Source organism: Capra hircus, chromosome 2, assembly GCF_001704415.2.
Source record: "Capra hircus breed San Clemente chromosome 2, ASM170441v1, whole genome shotgun sequence".
In the NCBI taxonomy this organism is placed as follows: Eukaryota; Metazoa; Chordata; class Mammalia; order Artiodactyla; family Bovidae; genus Capra; species Capra hircus.
Genome location: NC_030809.1, coordinates 2,296,412 through 2,313,192, shown reverse-complemented (window position 1 = coordinate 2,313,192; position 16,781 = coordinate 2,296,412). Strand labels below are relative to the sequence as shown.

The window sequence follows — 16,781 nt, the reverse complement described above, 5'->3', positions numbered from 1 at the left end:
ATTGCAATGGTTGGCACAAAAAAAGTTTGTTTCTTGTGGGTGCAAAGGAGAGCCTGAACATGGTGCTGGCTGTAGCCCGGCTCCTGAGCACAGCCTCGGAACCGCATCTCACAGGAGCGGAAGGGGCGGCAGCATTCGTCCAGCACCTTACACCGTGTGCGCACAGGGGCGGGGCGGCGGCCCATCCCGCCACGCCTCCCAGCGGGGCTGTGCTGTGCCTGGAGTCTGGCATCATGCATCCTCCCACTGCCCCCTGCCTGGGAGCTCGGGGACACAGGCGGGGCTGGAGTCCCTGCTGCACCTTCCTCAGCCAGCGCGGGGTCCAGGGTGGATGCTGGCACTGTGCCTGGAGGTGGGCTGCCCCGGGGAGGCCACCCTCTGACCGCCTGTCCCTCTTGGCTGTTGCAGGTGGGAGGAGGAGCTCGCCAAGCGCGTGAACCTGCAGACCATGGTGGACACGCTGCAAGAGGTAAGAGGTCCCAACCGGGAGAGGCTGGGAGCGAGGCACGCGGTCGAAGGGCGAGGCTGGGGGCTGGTTCCCAGCACAGCCTCTGGGCTGTGTCAGCTTAGCCTCTCCTTTGTGGGGCCGGGGGCCTCTCCTACCTCCCCTGCTTCGGGGCTGGGAAGGCATCCCTGGCACGCAGTTGCAGGAAAGCCTGGGCACAGGAGCCCGGTTGCTGTCTGAGCCACGCAGGACTGGACTCGGGGCCGAGTGCCTCGGAGAGGGCGGGGGCGCTCGTTGCCAGGTGGGCTCCCAGCCCCAGGGGCACTCTGTGGCAGGTGTGAGGAGGCCTCTGGCTTTTCTGGCTTGGTGGCTCTGTGCTCTGGGCCCTGCTTCACACGGGCTGGCGGTGCATCCTGGGGAGCAGACGTGACCTTCTCAGCTCTGTTCTCCTCTCAGCCAAATGGGCACAAGCGTGGCAACCCCGTGCGAAGCCGTGGATGGCTCTTTTTAACACTGAAAAAAGTCGCCTTCTGATAATTAGAGCATTGTTCATCTACATAAATAAATAACCAAAGAAGAAAGAAAGAAAATAAGCATTGATCTAAGGAAGTTAGAGAGGGATTAAAATAACGTCAAGGAGACATTAAAAGACATCAACGTCAAGGAACGGTTAAAATAATGCGTAGAAGGAAGAGGATGAAGGTTCCCTGCCCCCTAGCCCTGCTTTCTTTTGTGAGAAAAGGTCTTTTTACTTTACAAACGTAACATGTTCACGGGCCAACACTTGGAAAGTTCAGAGAAGCACAGAGAAGAAAACGAAACTTAGCCTCCGGTTCTCCCGCCCCCCTGTTGCTGAGTTGGTGCGTGACCTTCTGGGCGTTTCTGGGTTCATGTACAGCCCCTGGATGTGCGCGCTCAGTGAGGTTGACACGCGTGATGCTGCCATTCTGGAGATTGGAGATGGTCACATATTGGCACTTTGACATACATTGACCTGCTATTTTGACCCACTGGAATCACTTTTATATCCACTTTTTCTCTCAATGTCTGCCACGGATTTTTCCATCCAACGAACAGTTCTCAGAAAAGAATTGTTTTAGGCCTAGGGGTGAAGTGAGGGCTGAGCGGGGAGCCAGGCTGGGTCAAGGTCTTGGCTCCCTTCCCCTGGGGCACAGAGGCACCCGGCATGGTTGGATATCAGGCGTCCATCTGGGGCTCTAAACCCAGGTGTCCGGCCTCTCTGCCTCACATTGGGGAGCCCACCCAGCACCCCCTGATCCCCTCCCTGGTCTCCGTCCCTCGTAGGCAGCGCAGGAGGCGGAAGCCATCCAGGAGGAGATGAACGAGAAGATTGAGCGTCTCAAGGCCGAGCTGGTGGTGTTTAAGGGGCTCATGAGTGACGTAAGTGCCTCCGGCCGCCACCCCCAGGTGTCATGAACCCCCCCCACCCCCCCACCCATCATGCAGAACGCTTCATTCACTCCGAGGCTCCAGAGCTCGGCTTCTAGTTAGAGTCCTGGCTGGCTGCGTTTGACCTGTGAGGATGACGGATGCATCGGAGATCAGGCCCCCCTCCCCGCCCCTCCCCTGCTTCCCGTGGTCTGAGTAGAGATGCATTAATCAGCTGCTTAACCCATCCGCCCGCCCCGGGCTCCTCTGACGGCCTGTGTGCGTTCGCTCCGACTCTGCCAGCTCACCAGCGTGGGGGCGGGGGCGGCCGGGGGCCTCCGTGTCTGGCACAGGGGGTGCCGATGGCAGGTTGAAGGGGCCCCCAGGTCTGGTTTGCGCCGGGCCGAGAGGCTACCCAGGCCAGCGGCCTTCCTGAGGTTGCTCTGTTGAGTCGGGACTGGCCAGTGTGCATGTCCTTGGGACAGTCGGAGCCCCTCTGAGTCACTGTGGCGGGGGGCAGCTGTTGGCAGAGCAGCAAGGGCCTCCTTCCTGCTGGGGACCTGGTTTCCTGCCACCTTCGGGCCACGGGCAGTATGTAAAGACTGCAGGAGGGAGACGGAGCCCAGGACAGGTGCCTCCGCCGGCCGTGGCTTCTGGCCCTGGGCGGTGTGAGGCTGGGATGGCTGGAAGAGGGCAGAAGGCTCCCCTTACCGGGGTCTGGGGGACCCCCCACCTGTCCAAGGTAGCCCCCATCGTCAGCCTGGGAGGAATCTTTGTTGGGGAGAGGTGGGGCAGACCCGCCGCAGGAGCAGGGCAGCCTTTCAGCGCTGGGACGCGTCTTTCTTTTTCCCTTGTTCTGACTAAACCAACACTGACGCTGTGTCTGCTGAGAGGATGCCTTCCAGCCCTTAGGGAGACCGGCAAACACAGTCTTCCTCCGTCCCCACGGCACCTACTTCCCCCGGCCCCTTGCCCCGAGCCTGAGCCACTGGCCCGACCCTTCATGCCCAGCAAAGGCTGCAGGGCCCCCCTCGGACTGCGGGGACCTCCTGCCCAGCACCTGGGGGGTCTCCCCACCCCTCCGCCCAGCCGGAGCCTGGGGGTGCCTGCCCCACCCCTCGCTTGGCCCCCCAGCTCACGTAACCCCCTGCTATCCCCCCTGCAGCCCATGACAGACCTGGACACAAAGATCCAAGAAAAGGCCATGAAAGTCGACATGGATATCTGCCGCCGGATCGACATCACGGCCAAGCTGTGCGATGTCGCGCAGCAGCGGAACTCGGAAGACGTGTCCAAGATCTTCCAGGTGACGAGGGCTGCCCCGCTCACCAGCCAGCGCTGCCCGCCGCCCACCCCGGCCACCCTGCCCCGGGCCCCTCACACCCCGCCCATGTCCCTCCCCGGCTCCCCAGCCCACCCCCAGGCAGCCTTTGCCCAGCACTCCGGCCTCCCAGGAAAGCGTAGAGTCAGGGACTGCATAGACTCACAGGCACATGCGACTCCGTCATCGAGGCTGGCCGCTTCATCCTACCTCCGAGGACACCACTCACCGGGGGGTGGGGGGGCGACGTGCCAGGCTCCTGGAAGAGCGTGGCAGAAGAACTGGGACGAGGACTCGGGTCTCCGGACCTTCCAGGGCTCAGTCTGCCTGTCCGCCTTGGGCCCCTTGCCCTGCCTCCTGCCTCTCCTGGGAGCAGGAGTCGGGGACCAGGGCTGTGGTCGGGGAGCCCTGGCCGGACTGTGGGAGCCTAGGCAAGCCGGCCTGAGCCCTAGCCCTCGAGCCTCAGAATTCAGAAGGGGAACTGTTGGCCTGCTGACTCTTCTTTCATTCCTACATTGAGACTCATTCAGTCCCCCACTTCCCTACCCCCAGTGAGCAAACGTCTGTGTCCAGAGTGAAGGCGATGGGTTAGCACTGGCGTGTGTCCTCCAGGGAGGGCTTGGGGGCTGTCCAGCTGCCCAAGGGGCATCTGCCATTCTCCAAAGGCTGCTTCTTGAGTTTGGGGTTGTGGTTTGGCTTTTGCTCGAGCCCAGAGCAAAACAGCGTGCCGTTGGCTTTGAGTGTGTGGCTCTGGCTGTAGTGGGGTGAGGCCTGGGCTCCCCTGGGTGCCTTCCGGCTGCCCCTCTGTGGGGAGGCAAGGGCCCATTCAGCCTGTGTCTGGTTTGTTGCGTCTTGTCTGCTTGGAGTGGAGGAAGCTCACTGAACCGGGGCTGCCTACCTGTCGCCTTTGCATGGGAGCAGGAGGGTTCTGGGAAGCATGGAGCCGTCTGACGTGCATAAGGGCTTCTGTGTCTCTCCGGGGAGCTCTGAGACATCCGGCCGGCCGAATCTCCAGGCCTCCCAGGGCAGGGAAGGGGCCAGGCCGTCTGTTCCTCTTCCCCGCATGCCTCCCCACCTCACGCTTCCTGCTAGCGCCACCTGCTTCTTAGAGGACCTGCACCCTTCCTGGCAGTGGCCACCCCAGCCACACTCCATCCATTCCTCGGGACGCCGCCGCCCCATTCCCGCAGGGCTGCCCAGTGATGTTGGTCTTTCTCCTTCTGGGTCAGGTGGTCCCCAAAAAGAAAGAGCGTAAGGTGGCTTCCGACGACGACATCTCCGAGCAGGATGGGGAGGTGAACCGGTTCTCAGACGACGAGGTCGGCTCCATGAACATCACGGACGAGATGAAGCGCGTGTTTAACCAGCTGTGAGTATCCTGGCTGCCCTCGCCCCCGGGGCCCCTGTCTCCCCAGATTGCCAGGGCAAGGGGCGCAAACCAGTGCCCTGGGCTGGCTGACAAGTAGCCTCCAGATGCTTTGTTGGCCAGCGTGATGTTCTGTGAGAATCTGGATTCATTTTCAACATTTAGTATTTGGGGAGTTTCACATTTTCAGAAAAGGCCAGACTGGTAATAGCGCTCATTTCTGTTTGGTTGCTAAGTTGCGTCCGACTCCTTGCGACCCCATAGACTGTAGCCCACCAGGCTCCTCTGTCTGTGGGATTTTTCGGGCAAGAATAACTGCAGTGGGTTGTCATTGCCCTCTCCAGGGGATCTTTCCGACCCAGGGGTTGAACCCACGTCTCCTGCTTGGCAGGCAGATTTTTTACTGCTGAGCCACTGGGGAAGCCAAACAGTGGTCATATTTGTGGACAGTTTTTTTTTTTTTTTCCTTAAGTTACGATATAACTGACATGGTAAGTTTATTTTAGTTTCAGCTATGCAACATTGTGATTCAGTGTATGTATATATTGTGAAATGCTCACCACAATAAGCCTAACATTCATCACCATACAAAGTCAAAAAAAATTTTCTTTTCCCTTGGGTTAAGCGGCGGCCTGGGTTAGTGGCAGAGTCCGGCCTCTCGTGTGGTCAGTGGTGGGCTGGAGCCGGTTTGTGCCAGCTCGTGAAAGCTGATGTCTGCCCACTGCAGGCTCAGCAGTGGCACACTAAGAGCTTAAATTTTGCCACGATGGGACACTAGCTACCCGCCTGGGCTTCCCGGGTGGCTCGCAAACCCGCCCGCCGACGCAAGAGACGCAAGTTCGATCCCTGGGTCGGGAAGATCTGCTGGAGAAGGAAATGGCAGCCCACTCTAGTATTCTTGCCTGGAAAATCCCGTGGACAGAGGAGCTGGACAGGCTGCAGTCCATGGGGCCGCGAAGAGCCGGATATGACTTAGTGACTAAAGGACAATAAGTAGCAACACCTGGGCAGCCCGCTCTGGTCTCTGCAGACAGCTGGTGTGCTGGGCACTAGCTGGGCCCGCTCTGGTCTCTGCAGACAGCTGGTGTGCTGGGCACTAGCTGGGCCCCGCTCTGGTCTCTGCAGACAGCTGGTGTGCTGGGCACTAGCTGGGCCCGCTCTGGTCTCTGCAGACAGCTGGTGTGCTGGGCACTAGCTGGGCCCGCTCTGGTCTCTGCAGACAGCTGGTGTGCTGGGCACTAGCTGGGGCCTCCTGGCTCCTGGCTCTGGTCTCTGCAGACAGCTGGTGTGCTGGGCACTAGCTGGGCCCGCTCTGGTCTCTGCAGACAGCTGGTGTGCTGGGCACTAGCTGGGCCCGCTCTGGTCTCTGCAGACAGCTGGTGTGCTGGGCACTAGCTGGGCCCGCTCTGGTCTCTGCAGACAGCTGGTGTGCTGGGCACTAGCTGGGCCCGCTCTGGTCTCTGCAGACAGCTGGTGTGCTGGGCACTAGCTGGGCCCGCTCTGGTCTCTGCAGACAGCTGGTGTGCTGGGCACTAGCTGGGCCCGCTCTGGTCTCTGCAGACAGCTGGTGTGCTGGGCACTAGCTGGCCCGCTCTGGTCTCTGCAGACAGCTGGTTTGCAGACAGCTGGTGTGCTGGGCACTAGCTGGGCCCGCTCTGGTCTCTGCAGACAGCTGGTTTGCTGGGCACTAGCTGGCCCGCTCTGGTCTCTGCAGACAGCTGGTGTGCTGGGCACTAGCTGGGCCCGCTCTGGTCTCTGCAGACAGCTGGTTTGCTGGGCACCAGCCGGGCGCGGCTGTCTGGGGCGGGGACCCACTGCGGCCCTGGCTATTCCATGCCACACTTGCAGTCCTGACCCACCTCTGGCTCGCGTCCACGTGGCATCCCGTGCGGGGTGGGGAGGGGAGCAGCTGCAGGCATAGGCTGATTCAGCTCAGGGCCTTGCTCAGATGGCAGGCTGGGGCTGCGTCTCTGAGTCTACTTCCCCCTGCCCCACGGGCCTGCCCTTGCCAGCCCTCTCCCCAGAGTCCCCTGCCGTTGGTCCCCTGAGCCCTGACCCAGGGCTCCATCTTCCCTCCCACTTCCTTCTTCCCCCCACCCCCTGGTCTCTGAGCCTCACGGCCGAGCGTGCTTTCTGGCCTGATGTCCCTCCCCGGGAGTCCTGGGTGTCCCAACAGCAGGGCTGGATTTTAGTGCTTGACTCCGATGGGCCGTCACCACCCACACGGCGCCCCTCCAGGAGGGCCTCTCCTGGAGGTGCCCCTACCATCATACTCGTTTCAGAAGCCAGGGGCTCGGGCCTCTCCAGACCCTTCCTGCCAAGCTTGGGGCTGGCCCAGGTAGTAGAGTCCCACGCTCACTCCGCCCAGCCCTTCATCACAGATGAGGAAGCAGCTCAGAGAGGGCAAGCGGGTCAGGACAGAGGTCTGACCCCAGGATCTTGGTCCAGGGCTGTCTGTGTCCTCAGAGAGATTTCCCTGTTTTTGTCTCTCCTGCCATGCCATACCTACCCTTGACTCGGCAGGGAGATAGGAGTCGGACCCGGGCGGGATGGTTTGCATGACACTCCCTTGAAACAAAACTGAGATGCCGCTGTGCTTGCGGAGAGCAGGGGTTGCTGTTTTGAGGGTAACAAGGAGACTCCTAGGCTCTTGATCCATCTTTCAACATCCCCCCACCCCCACCCCTTCTCATGGGCTTCCCAGGTGGCACGAATGGTCAAGAACCTGCCGAGACGTAAGAGACGCGGGTTCGATCCCTGGGTCAGGAAGCTCCCCTGGAGGAGGGCATGGCAACCCACTCCAGTGTTCTTGCCTGGAGAGTCCCATGGACAGAGGAGTCAGACACGACTGAAGCTACTTAGCGCCAAACACGCGCCCCTCCCTTCTCACGTTCTCATCTTTCGCTGAAGAGAGAGGACCCTTGGGCAGGTCTAGGTTTTCTGAAGGTTGCTGTGGGCATTCTTGAGTGTCCAGCTGGGTTTAGGCCCCATAGACCCTGGTTGGGCTCATTCAGTTGAAGTAAAGGGCTTCTTTGAAGAAATTGTTTCCCAGGTTCTCACCAGGTCACCAGGAATCCACAGCCTGCCCAGAAAGCAGGCGGGCCGGCTCGGGGGGCGAGTGGACTGCTCCTGGGTCCATGTGTGCTCTTCGCCATGCTGCAAAAACGGGCACCTGAGTGTTGATAGGTCTGAACTGGGCTTAGTATTAAACCCATCAATTAGATTGATCTGGTTGTCAAGCTGCCTAAGTTAAAGCAAAACGAAACTCTCTGATCACCCCTCTATCCTGGCAGTTCTCACCAAAGCCATCAGGCCACACCCTGAGCGGGGCCCTGGCCCCCTCCCACCGACCTCTCCCTGGTTCCGGGCTGAGACCCAAGGCAGAAGGTGCCACGGGCCAGTTCCTCTGAAGTCTTTGAATAACTGTGCCCGAGTCAGGGCTGTTTTATTTTGATCAAAATCAATTGCTTGTGCTTCAGATCCAGGAGTTTCCTGGTGGCTCAGACGGTAACGTGTCTGTCTACGATGCGGGAGACCTGGGTTCGATCCCTGGGTTGGGAAGATCCCTTGGAGAAGGAAATGGCAATCCACTCCAGTACTCTTGCCTGGAAAACCCCATGGACAGAGGAGCCTGGTAGGCTACAGTCCATGGGGTCAAAAAGAGTCGGACATGACTGAGTGACTTCACGTTCACGTTCAGATCCTGAAGAAGGGGAGGAATCTGCTTCTTTCTCTGCACCATGGCCACGCCTCTTCCTCGGTCCCTCCCCCCACATCTGGGGGGCCGGGCCCCCTCTTCTGAGTCCTTCCTCTTGTCCAGCTTCCTGTCCTTTCTCCTTCTCCATTACTCAGTCAGGGTTGCCTTCTGGTCCCAGCCGCCGGGAAGGAAGTGAAATCAGCAGTCCAGTATGCGATGCGGTGATGGGTCGACCTTTGACCCGGGAGCCTGCCCGGAGCTGTCTGGCCAAGGGGCGGGCAGTGCCTCCCAGGGCAGCCGGGTCCCAGCTCTGGTCGCCGGACGCCAGGAGCCACCTACAGGCTCCTGCAGGAACTGCTTTTTGGTGGGAGCTGGGCTCCAGGGGCGCTGTGGACAGCGCTCTTCCTGAGGTTCTTGGGCCCTGCCCAGTGGCCCCAGCAGGCTGGGAGCGGCGCACGATAGGACCCAGAGAGCAGGTGAAGGAGTGAGCGTGGGCAGCGGGGGGGCCCTGGGCTGGGAGTCAGGACTCGGGACTCACATCTGCCTCTCCAGCTGATTCACCGGGTCAAGCGACTTACTCCTGTAGACCTCAGCCTTCTCATCTGAATAATGGGTGTATTGGGCTGAATTATTTTTTTTTAATAGTCCCCTGCAGTTGGGGTAACCAGTACATCTGCAGAACTCCTTCGGTCCCAGATACACCTGCACGGTCCATCACCCTATTTCCAGTTCTAGTGAATAGGGAAGCCCAGAAATCACTGAGCATTTCCATTCAAATCCAATTTCCAGCATGTATTATTCTAGAAGTTTCTAGAGGCTCTAATCCCTCTCAGCCTCAATTTCCTTACCTGTGAAATGGGACTAACAATCATATTGACCTCTTAGGACTGTTGGAGGATGGAATGAATCACACTTTAATATATGCCTAGTCATCGGTCCTGTGAGTGTGCTTTGATGGAGAGGAAAAAGCCATAGAGAACAGAAAGATCTGGCTTTCAGCCCTAGTTTATTCTTTCTGAGCTGCAGTTTCCTCATCTGTAAAATGGGAGCAATATACCCACCTTTCTAAGTTGCAGAGACGATTATATGAATCATCTCAGGTATAGTAGGGGCTCGAGAAATGAGTTGTTAAATGAATGGAAACCATTCACAAGACGCTATCTTTAGTCTTCATTAATGAGAGACTGGCATTGTTAGGAATATCTGTAATACATACGTACATTCTGCATTGGAAGAGCTGCGCTCCATGGAGAAGGCGCGTGTGCCCTCTGGCTACTGCTCTCACGGTTTTGGACAGCCACCTGGCAGGCCCCTCCCCGTGCCCCGTGCTCCCCCCCTGCCCGGGCCCCTGCAGCCTGACTGCTCACTCATGCCCGCCCGTGCACCCCCCAGGCGGGAGACCTTTGACTTCGACGATGACTGTGACAGCCTGACGTGGGAAGAGAATGAAGACACGCTGCTGCTCTGGGAAGACTTCACCAACTGCAACCCGAGCCTCGACCTGCAGGGCGAGGTGAGCCGGCAGGCGGGCCCCGGGGGCGCCTCGTTCCCATGCTCCCCCATCCCTCGCTCTTTCCCGGCAGCCCCACCACCTGGTTAAGCTGTCCACCCTGTTCGTTTCTCCAGCAAGAGGAAAACCTGGGCAACCTGATCCACGAGACCGAATCCTTCTTCAAGACGAGAGACAAGGAGTATCAGGAGACGATCGGCCAGATCGAGGTGAGACGCCCGCTTGTGCATGTCCCTGAGCGACCCCTGAGGCCCCCGGTGATGTCCCCCACGTGACCCCCGAGGCCCCCGGTGACTAAGCACCCATGTGCACAGGGGCTGGGATAGCAGCGCAGGCACCAGGATTGGGAGTCAGGAGACCCACTGATTCTCCTGGCCTGGTGCTGGGCAAGTCACCCCTCTCTTGGGTAGGGCCTCAGTTTCCTAATCTGTAAAATGGGGGTGGTGATACCTGTCTGCCCCAGAGAGGTTTTTTCCTAAGTTGTTTGACTGACATGGTGATCTCAAAATAATGGGAACTGACATTTGAGTGATATCAAGTGACACTGGGCCCTGAGCCCTTTAAAAATACACCTTTGTTGGTATTCTCATACCCTGTGTGTGCACCCGAGGGGGACCTGGGTGCCTCCACCCTGTGCAGTGGGCACTCTGTGCCCATTTTACAGAGGAAGAGATGAGTCAAAGAGACCAAGTGACTTGCCTGAGACCCCCCAGCCAGGAAGCGGCCTGCAAGCCCGGTTCTCCCTGCTCCAGAGCCTGTGTGTGTGCCTGGCACACCTGTCTGTGAGAGTCAGTCATTGTCAGGCGGGAGGACGGGAAGCCCGGCTCCTCCCCGAGGGATGGAGCCCTTGGTTGAGGAGAAGGGTCAGAAGCGTGAGCCCCCTTTTCTGACGCAGTCCGCGTGAAGGAGTGCCCGGGCCAGAGCTGCTGCGGCTACCCCAGCGGGGGGTGTGGCCGTGGGGCGGCCCCCCGCCGCTGGCGCCGAGGGCGCGGGGTCGCCGCGCGGCTGGCTGTGAGGGTGACCTGCGCTCTCCCCCGTGTCGGCTCTTCGCAGCTGGAGCTGGCCACGGCCAAGAGCGACATGAACCGCCACCTGCACGAGTACATGGAGATGTGCAGCATGAAGCGGGGCCTGGACGTGCAGATGGAGACGTGCCGCCGGCTCATCAAGGGCTCCGCAGACAGGTACCGCCCGCGCCGCCTTCCCTGCGCGCGTGCGCCACCGCTGCCCCGGCGCGCGTGGCGCGGGCTCTGGGCTGCGACTCGCGGCCTGGGGACTCCGTCCGCCGGCCGTCTGGGCGTCCCGTGACCGTCGGCCACCTACCGCGTGCCTTACACAGCTACGCTCACGTGGCTCGCACAGCCAGCCTGTTCCCATCGGTGTGGGACGGTGGAAGACTCCTTTGAGAAGTTGTGCTCTGTGCAAGGCCCTGGGGATACAGCGATGAGCAGGTCACAGCCCCTGCCCTCCAGGAGCCCACGCCCCACTTCCTGCTGAGCTGCTGGGTGGGGAGGTAGGCGGGGCTTACATGGGTCCTGAGGAAGCAATTTTCCTTCCTTTCCCATCTTCTAACCTAAGGGCACATGAGCTGGTCCCCAGGAGACCAACACACATCAGGCCTCCTTCCCTGCCAGCACTGAGACAGCTCCTGCCCTTAGGGAACACGCAGCTTTTGGGGGAGTGTGTGTGTGTGTGTGTGTGTGTGTGCAGTTGCTGTCGTGTCCGACTCTTTGTGACTCCATGGATTGTAGCCCACCAGGCTCCCCTGTCCATGGAATTTTCCCGGCAAGAATACTGGACTGGGTTGCCATTTCCATCCCTAGGGGATCTGCCTGACCCAGAGATCAAACCCGCATCGCTGGCATTGGCAGGCGGGCTTTTACCACTGAACCACCTGGGGAGCCCCCTTTCAGGGGAGAAAGACATGTTAGTGATAAAATGACAAGTAACAGCGCTTGGCCTGAAGCACAAATATGTTAGTTATAATCATTTCTCTCATCATGACGGTGTTCTTGCACCGTTTGGGCCGTAAGAGACGGAGAAGCAGGGGGAAGCTGTGTGTGTGTTGGGGGGGGGGCGCGCGCTGAGCATGTTACCTTCAGCTCACTGATTCCCAGAACCCACTTCTGCTGTTTCCATTGTTTGGATAGAGGAGTGTGCATGTAGGCAGGGTAAACAGCTTGCCCTAGGTCCCCCGGCTCAGCAGTGATAAGTTGAAAATTCGAACCCAGTGCTGTTAACTGCTATTCTCTGTGGCCTCCCTTTGGGCTCTGAGTTAGTTGCCCAGATGATGGGAGTGTAGAAGCTGAATTGGACCCATGGTTCCTGCTCCCATGGAGCGCTCAGCACCAGGGCGTTGCACAAGGTCTCGAGAGCCTTGTTTAAGCCCTGAACTTCGAAGACTCTAAGGAAAGCAGAGAGGGTGGGTCTCGGCGAGGATCCCCCGTGGAGGCTAGGTTTTCCAGGAGGGGCTGCCCCATCCTTCCTGCTGTCTGCCCCAGGCTGCCCTCTGAAGTCTCCTGTTCTGTTGTGCCCTTCCAGGAATTCACCATCCCCAAGCTCCGTGGCCAGCAGCGACTCAGGAAGTACAGACGAGATCCCGGACGACTTTGAGCGGGAGGCGGACGTGGAGCCCATGGTCAGCTGATGACTGAGGCACGCCCCCACCCCCCCCAGCCCGTGCCTGGTGGTCTTGGCGATGGGGCCTCTGCCCGCCTCTCCCCACGGGGCCAGGAAGTGGGGCTCCCAGCCCTGACCACGCAGACTTCCTATGCCCTCCCTTCTCTGGAGGCCCCCAGGGACCGCTGCTTCCTTCCTTCCTTTCTCCGCCCACCACCAACCAGTGCCCCCCTCCATCCACCCACCCAAGGAATGGTGCTGTCAATTTCTATTGTTCTCCACATCACAAATGCAGACTTCTGTCCGGACGATGCAGTGTTAACTGTGCCTTTTCCCTTCAGCTGAGCCACTTTGAGCTCCAAAGAATTATTCCTAGCAGGCGTTTTTATACAAAACCCTAAGGTGAGGGCGGGGGGGCCCCCCCGGGTGTGGTCAATGCCTTTTTCTACCCTCCCACCTGCTCCTCTGATTGGCCATGAACTCTGCCTTCCCGCCCCTGCTGGAGTTGAACTTGGGATGGTCCACCTCCCCCCCAGGAAGGCGCCACCTGCCTTCACCTTTCCAGGCCTGGGTGGGGACTTCCCGAGGGCATGTCATTTACTGAAGGGGAGAGAAGGCTAGAAGGAGGGAGGGAAGGACAAATTTTTCTTTTCTTTTTGGATCGAGTGGCAAAGCAGAGGGAGAAGGCACTGTGGGGGAAGGTGGAGCCTCACTGTGTTTAAACTACTATGCAAAAAAAAACACAAAAAAACAAAAAAAGCAGCTTGCCTTATACCATTGTGGGAGGCGGGCCCTCTCCCAACTAGCTCCTTGGTTTTCCCCTGGAGCTGGGAAGGAGGCAGAAGCTAGGGTGATCTCTCTCCCTCTCTCTCTCTCTCTCTCTCTCTCTCTCTCTCTCTCTCTCTCTCTCTCTCTCTCTCGCAGCCTCTGCAGGTGAGCACTGACTTGGGAGGGGGTTTGGTCAAGGTTGGTAGCGAGGTGGGGGTCCTGAGGACCTCAGCCACCTGACTGCTTGCTTTCTAGGAACTTCCGTGGGTTGGGGAGGTGGGTGGGGGTTGGGGGTGGGGAATGTCTTTTTATTGCCCTGATGTTTTTTTTTTTTTCCCCAGCCAACAATAAGGGGTTATAGATCTGAAATTTCTCTGTGAGAAAGTCTGGAGGGGGCCAGGCCTGGTAGCCACCGCCTCCTCCAGGGAACTGGGTCAGTACTGCCTGCCAGCATCTTGGTTCTCCACTGTGCCCCAGCTGCCCACTGTTTGGCCACCGGCGGGCACTGGAAAGGGAAGCAGAGGGAGGCAGCGGGGACTGCTGGCAGAGGAGGTGGCCGGAGCGGGAGGTGGCCGGAGCGGGAGCTCGCCTGAGAGCACGCTCATGGATGGACATACGCTCACCTCTACTGTAATTCACTGCTTGATTGATCCGTTGGAGAGTTAATCTGAGCCAGTATCTCTCCAGACTTGAGTGGACCTGAGTCAGAGGGCATTGTGTGGAGGCCACCCTCAAGTCTCAGCTGGGAGCCCGAAGAGCAGGCTTTACTTTTTTTTTTTTAGTATCTTTTTGGACCCACCACTCACTACTACCAATCCCCTGGTGTGATTGGGGGTTTTTGGTTTTGTTGGCTCAGGAGCTCCCCCTGGAGGTCAGAGGAGCGAAATGTGCCCAAGGAGCAGAGCTCCTTACCACCCCCCGGCCTGTGTCTGCAGGCAGAGGAGGGGCTCTGAGTAGATCAGGCCTCCTGTCTTTCCTCCCCAGAGGACCAGTGATTTGCAAGGGCCTCCTCTCTCTCCTGTTTCCCCACCTGTTTTGCAGTCTTAAAACCATTGTATATAATATTCATATTATATAAATATATATATATGGAGAGAGAGGAGAGTGTTAGTGATGGTGTGTAATTTTTATTTATGAGAACTTGGTGGCCTTTATTGTGAATTTTTTCCTTTTTTTTTTTTTTCTGCTTTGTTTTGTTTTCGTGGGAGAACCTCCTGCTGGTTCCCCGTAAAAGTCTGGCTGAACGTCTTCCATTCCCAGCATCTCTTAGCCAGATAGTCCCTCGTTAGGTACGTGAAGGGACGAGGTTTCGGAGGAGAGATCACCCACTTCTTCTCCTTCTCACTGACCCTTGTTCTAAAGGTTACAGGGTTCAAACAGATTATTATTGTTGTTATTGTTATTGTTGTTTTATTTTTATTTTAACCAAAGGTTATCAGAGCCAGTTGGGCTTGGACCTCAGCTGCTGAAAAGATTTTCCGTTTCTGGGAGGGTGGGAAACCGCCGCCCCCCCGGGCCTCCTCTGCCCAGGGTGAGGGAGGCACTGAGTGCTGTGGGCAGGTGGGCAGAATGGAAGCCTGTCTCAGGGTGGTGGGAGGGTGACAGAGTTAAGACAGTAAGCAACAATAGAAGTGTTTCGGGGGTAACTAAGGTTCCTGCGGTGATTGCTGTCCAGTAGTATTATTTTTCCTTCCCCCCTTGTATACATAGGATATTTGTCTTTGGGGACTAGGGTACTCTGAATTTATCTAGGAAGTATGGTAGTGGCAGGAGCCAGGGTCAGATGCTGGCCAGAAAGATCCGTCCTGCTGGTCTTCAGTAGCTGCTCTCCCTGGGGAGCAAGGATTTGGGGCTGGTGGATGGGGCGACAGCAAGAGTGTTAGTGACCTGCCTCCCGGGTGTGGTCCTGGGCTTTAGCCTGGCTGCCTCCCTCCCCACTAAGTTCTTTTTTTGAGTTAGTTGCCAGTGGGCCCCGCTTGCCCCCTTTGCCATGGGCTCACAGCTTGCCAAGAAAGACCCCAACGCTCGCTGGGGCAGCACCAGGTCCAGTTGGGACCAACTGGTCCGTCCTTTGTAAAGATGTAAATACTTAATTTTGGTTTTCTATTCCTCAGCCCAGTGTCATATTGACATTGGTGTTTCAGAATTGTTCTCAGATGGTTCTCCTGTGCTGCCCTCTTTTGCTCTCCTATTTTGGGGGGGTTTATAAAAAGAGAGGATTGGGGAGGGGCAGGGAGAGTAGCTTCCTTTGGGCTCCCTGATTGTGGAACACACACGCACACACACTTCTGAGATTCTGAACAGGGAAAAAAATGATTGCCAAGTAAACACATTTTGTTTTCTTGTGGCAATATGTCTAGAGGTCTCTGACTGGCCTGTCCATCATGGACTTAGCTCCGTGGATGGAGCTCAGATGACCTGGAGAATCTTTGGCTTGGGATGGGGGGAGAGGGTGTGGGGCAGGGGGTCATATAAGGTATAACTTAAGCTAAATGTAATCTATTTATAAAGCAAGAGACTCTCATCTATTTTTATGAAAGGAAAGGTTTTTTTAAAATCTAGGGTAGGCAGTTATGGTAGCCCAGCATTTTTCTGTGGACAAGATGCATGTTGCTGCTGGATTTAATATAATCAGTACCCCTCACCTTTTCTCCTCATCCTCACCACCTGCTCATCCATACCCATGGGCGGCTTCAGCAGCGCAAAGGTCACCCCTCACCCCATTTCTCTGTCCCTTGATCCCCCAGCTCCCTGGCCATTGGAAGGCTGGGGGGCGGGCATTTGTGGTAGTGGCTGGGCAGTGGGGAATTCAGAATGGACTAGGGTGGTGGGAGGGAAAGGGGGTGCTGGGTGGGGGGCAAGCTCTGCTTCAGAGGGTGGGCTCTGATTAGTTGCTCCGACTCTGGTCGGCCAAGATCCATTGCCAAGTCAGCTGTATTTGGGAGAGAGCTGAGAAATGAGTGGAAGACTTCCAGGCTCGGGGTGGGCTGTGTGTTAGGCTTGGGCAAACCCCTCACCATTCCCCCTGCCAAGCCATCAAAGCAGTGAGGTAAAGGCACCCTCCGCCCATAGACTCCTTCGTGGACATTTTCGCATCTACCTTATTTTTAGCCCCATCCGGGGAGACTTTATATCCTGAAGTCCCATCCCACCCCACTGTTGCTGTTTGTCTGCCAGCTGGGTTTAGCGTCAAGGGGAAGGGGGGGTTTATACTCATTGAAAGACTACTGACCCTACCGGAAACCAACCTGTTTACTGTATTGTTGTAAATATCATGCCCTTTATATCCTGTATATTGGCTTCTTTTAAATAAAGTGAAATGTCTTAGAATTGATGCTTTTTTCTTTTTAAATTAAGGATAAAGTGATGGGGGAGGGGCAAGAGGACACAGGCCACATAAACACTAAAAGTCATTGGCCGATTAGTGATCAAATAGGGAAATTTTACATCACCTCACATCTCACAATAAAATCTTTGGAAGCAGTTAAAGCAGGAATTATACATATTTCATAGAAGGGGAAGAGAGCCAGAGAGATCACAGCCTGAAGAACTAGCATAGCCTGGTTTGGAACTGGGGGCCTATTAATCATATTGCCCTCTGAATCTGCAAATTTTCCATTCTCTGGTGGAGCAAGCTGTCTTGTGCCATCTTAATTAAGTGACTAG

At 57.3% G+C, this 16,781-nt stretch overlaps 1 protein-coding gene across 2 annotated transcripts in view; it reads left to right on the top strand.

Moving 5' to 3' along the window:
* Positions 1-16,445, top strand: part of IFFO2 (intermediate filament family orphan 2) — a 50,710-nt gene extending 34,265 nt beyond the window's left edge. Inside the window, exons 2-9 of one of the 2 annotated variants that reach the window (XM_018054762.1) lie at positions 409-469; positions 1,751-1,846; positions 3,000-3,140; positions 4,385-4,524; positions 9,611-9,731; positions 9,845-9,937; positions 10,782-10,912; positions 12,270-16,445. In XM_018054762.1, the coding sequence (XP_017910251.1) occupies positions 409-469; positions 1,751-1,846; positions 3,000-3,140; positions 4,385-4,524; positions 9,611-9,731; positions 9,845-9,937; positions 10,782-10,912; positions 12,270-12,375 (889 nt within the window). In that variant the 3' untranslated portion in view covers positions 12,376-16,445. The remainder of the gene's footprint in view (positions 1-408; positions 470-1,750; positions 1,847-2,999; positions 3,141-4,384; positions 4,525-9,610; positions 9,732-9,844; positions 9,938-10,781; positions 10,913-12,269) is intronic. The other variant, XM_018054763.1, reaches the window with a different exon arrangement.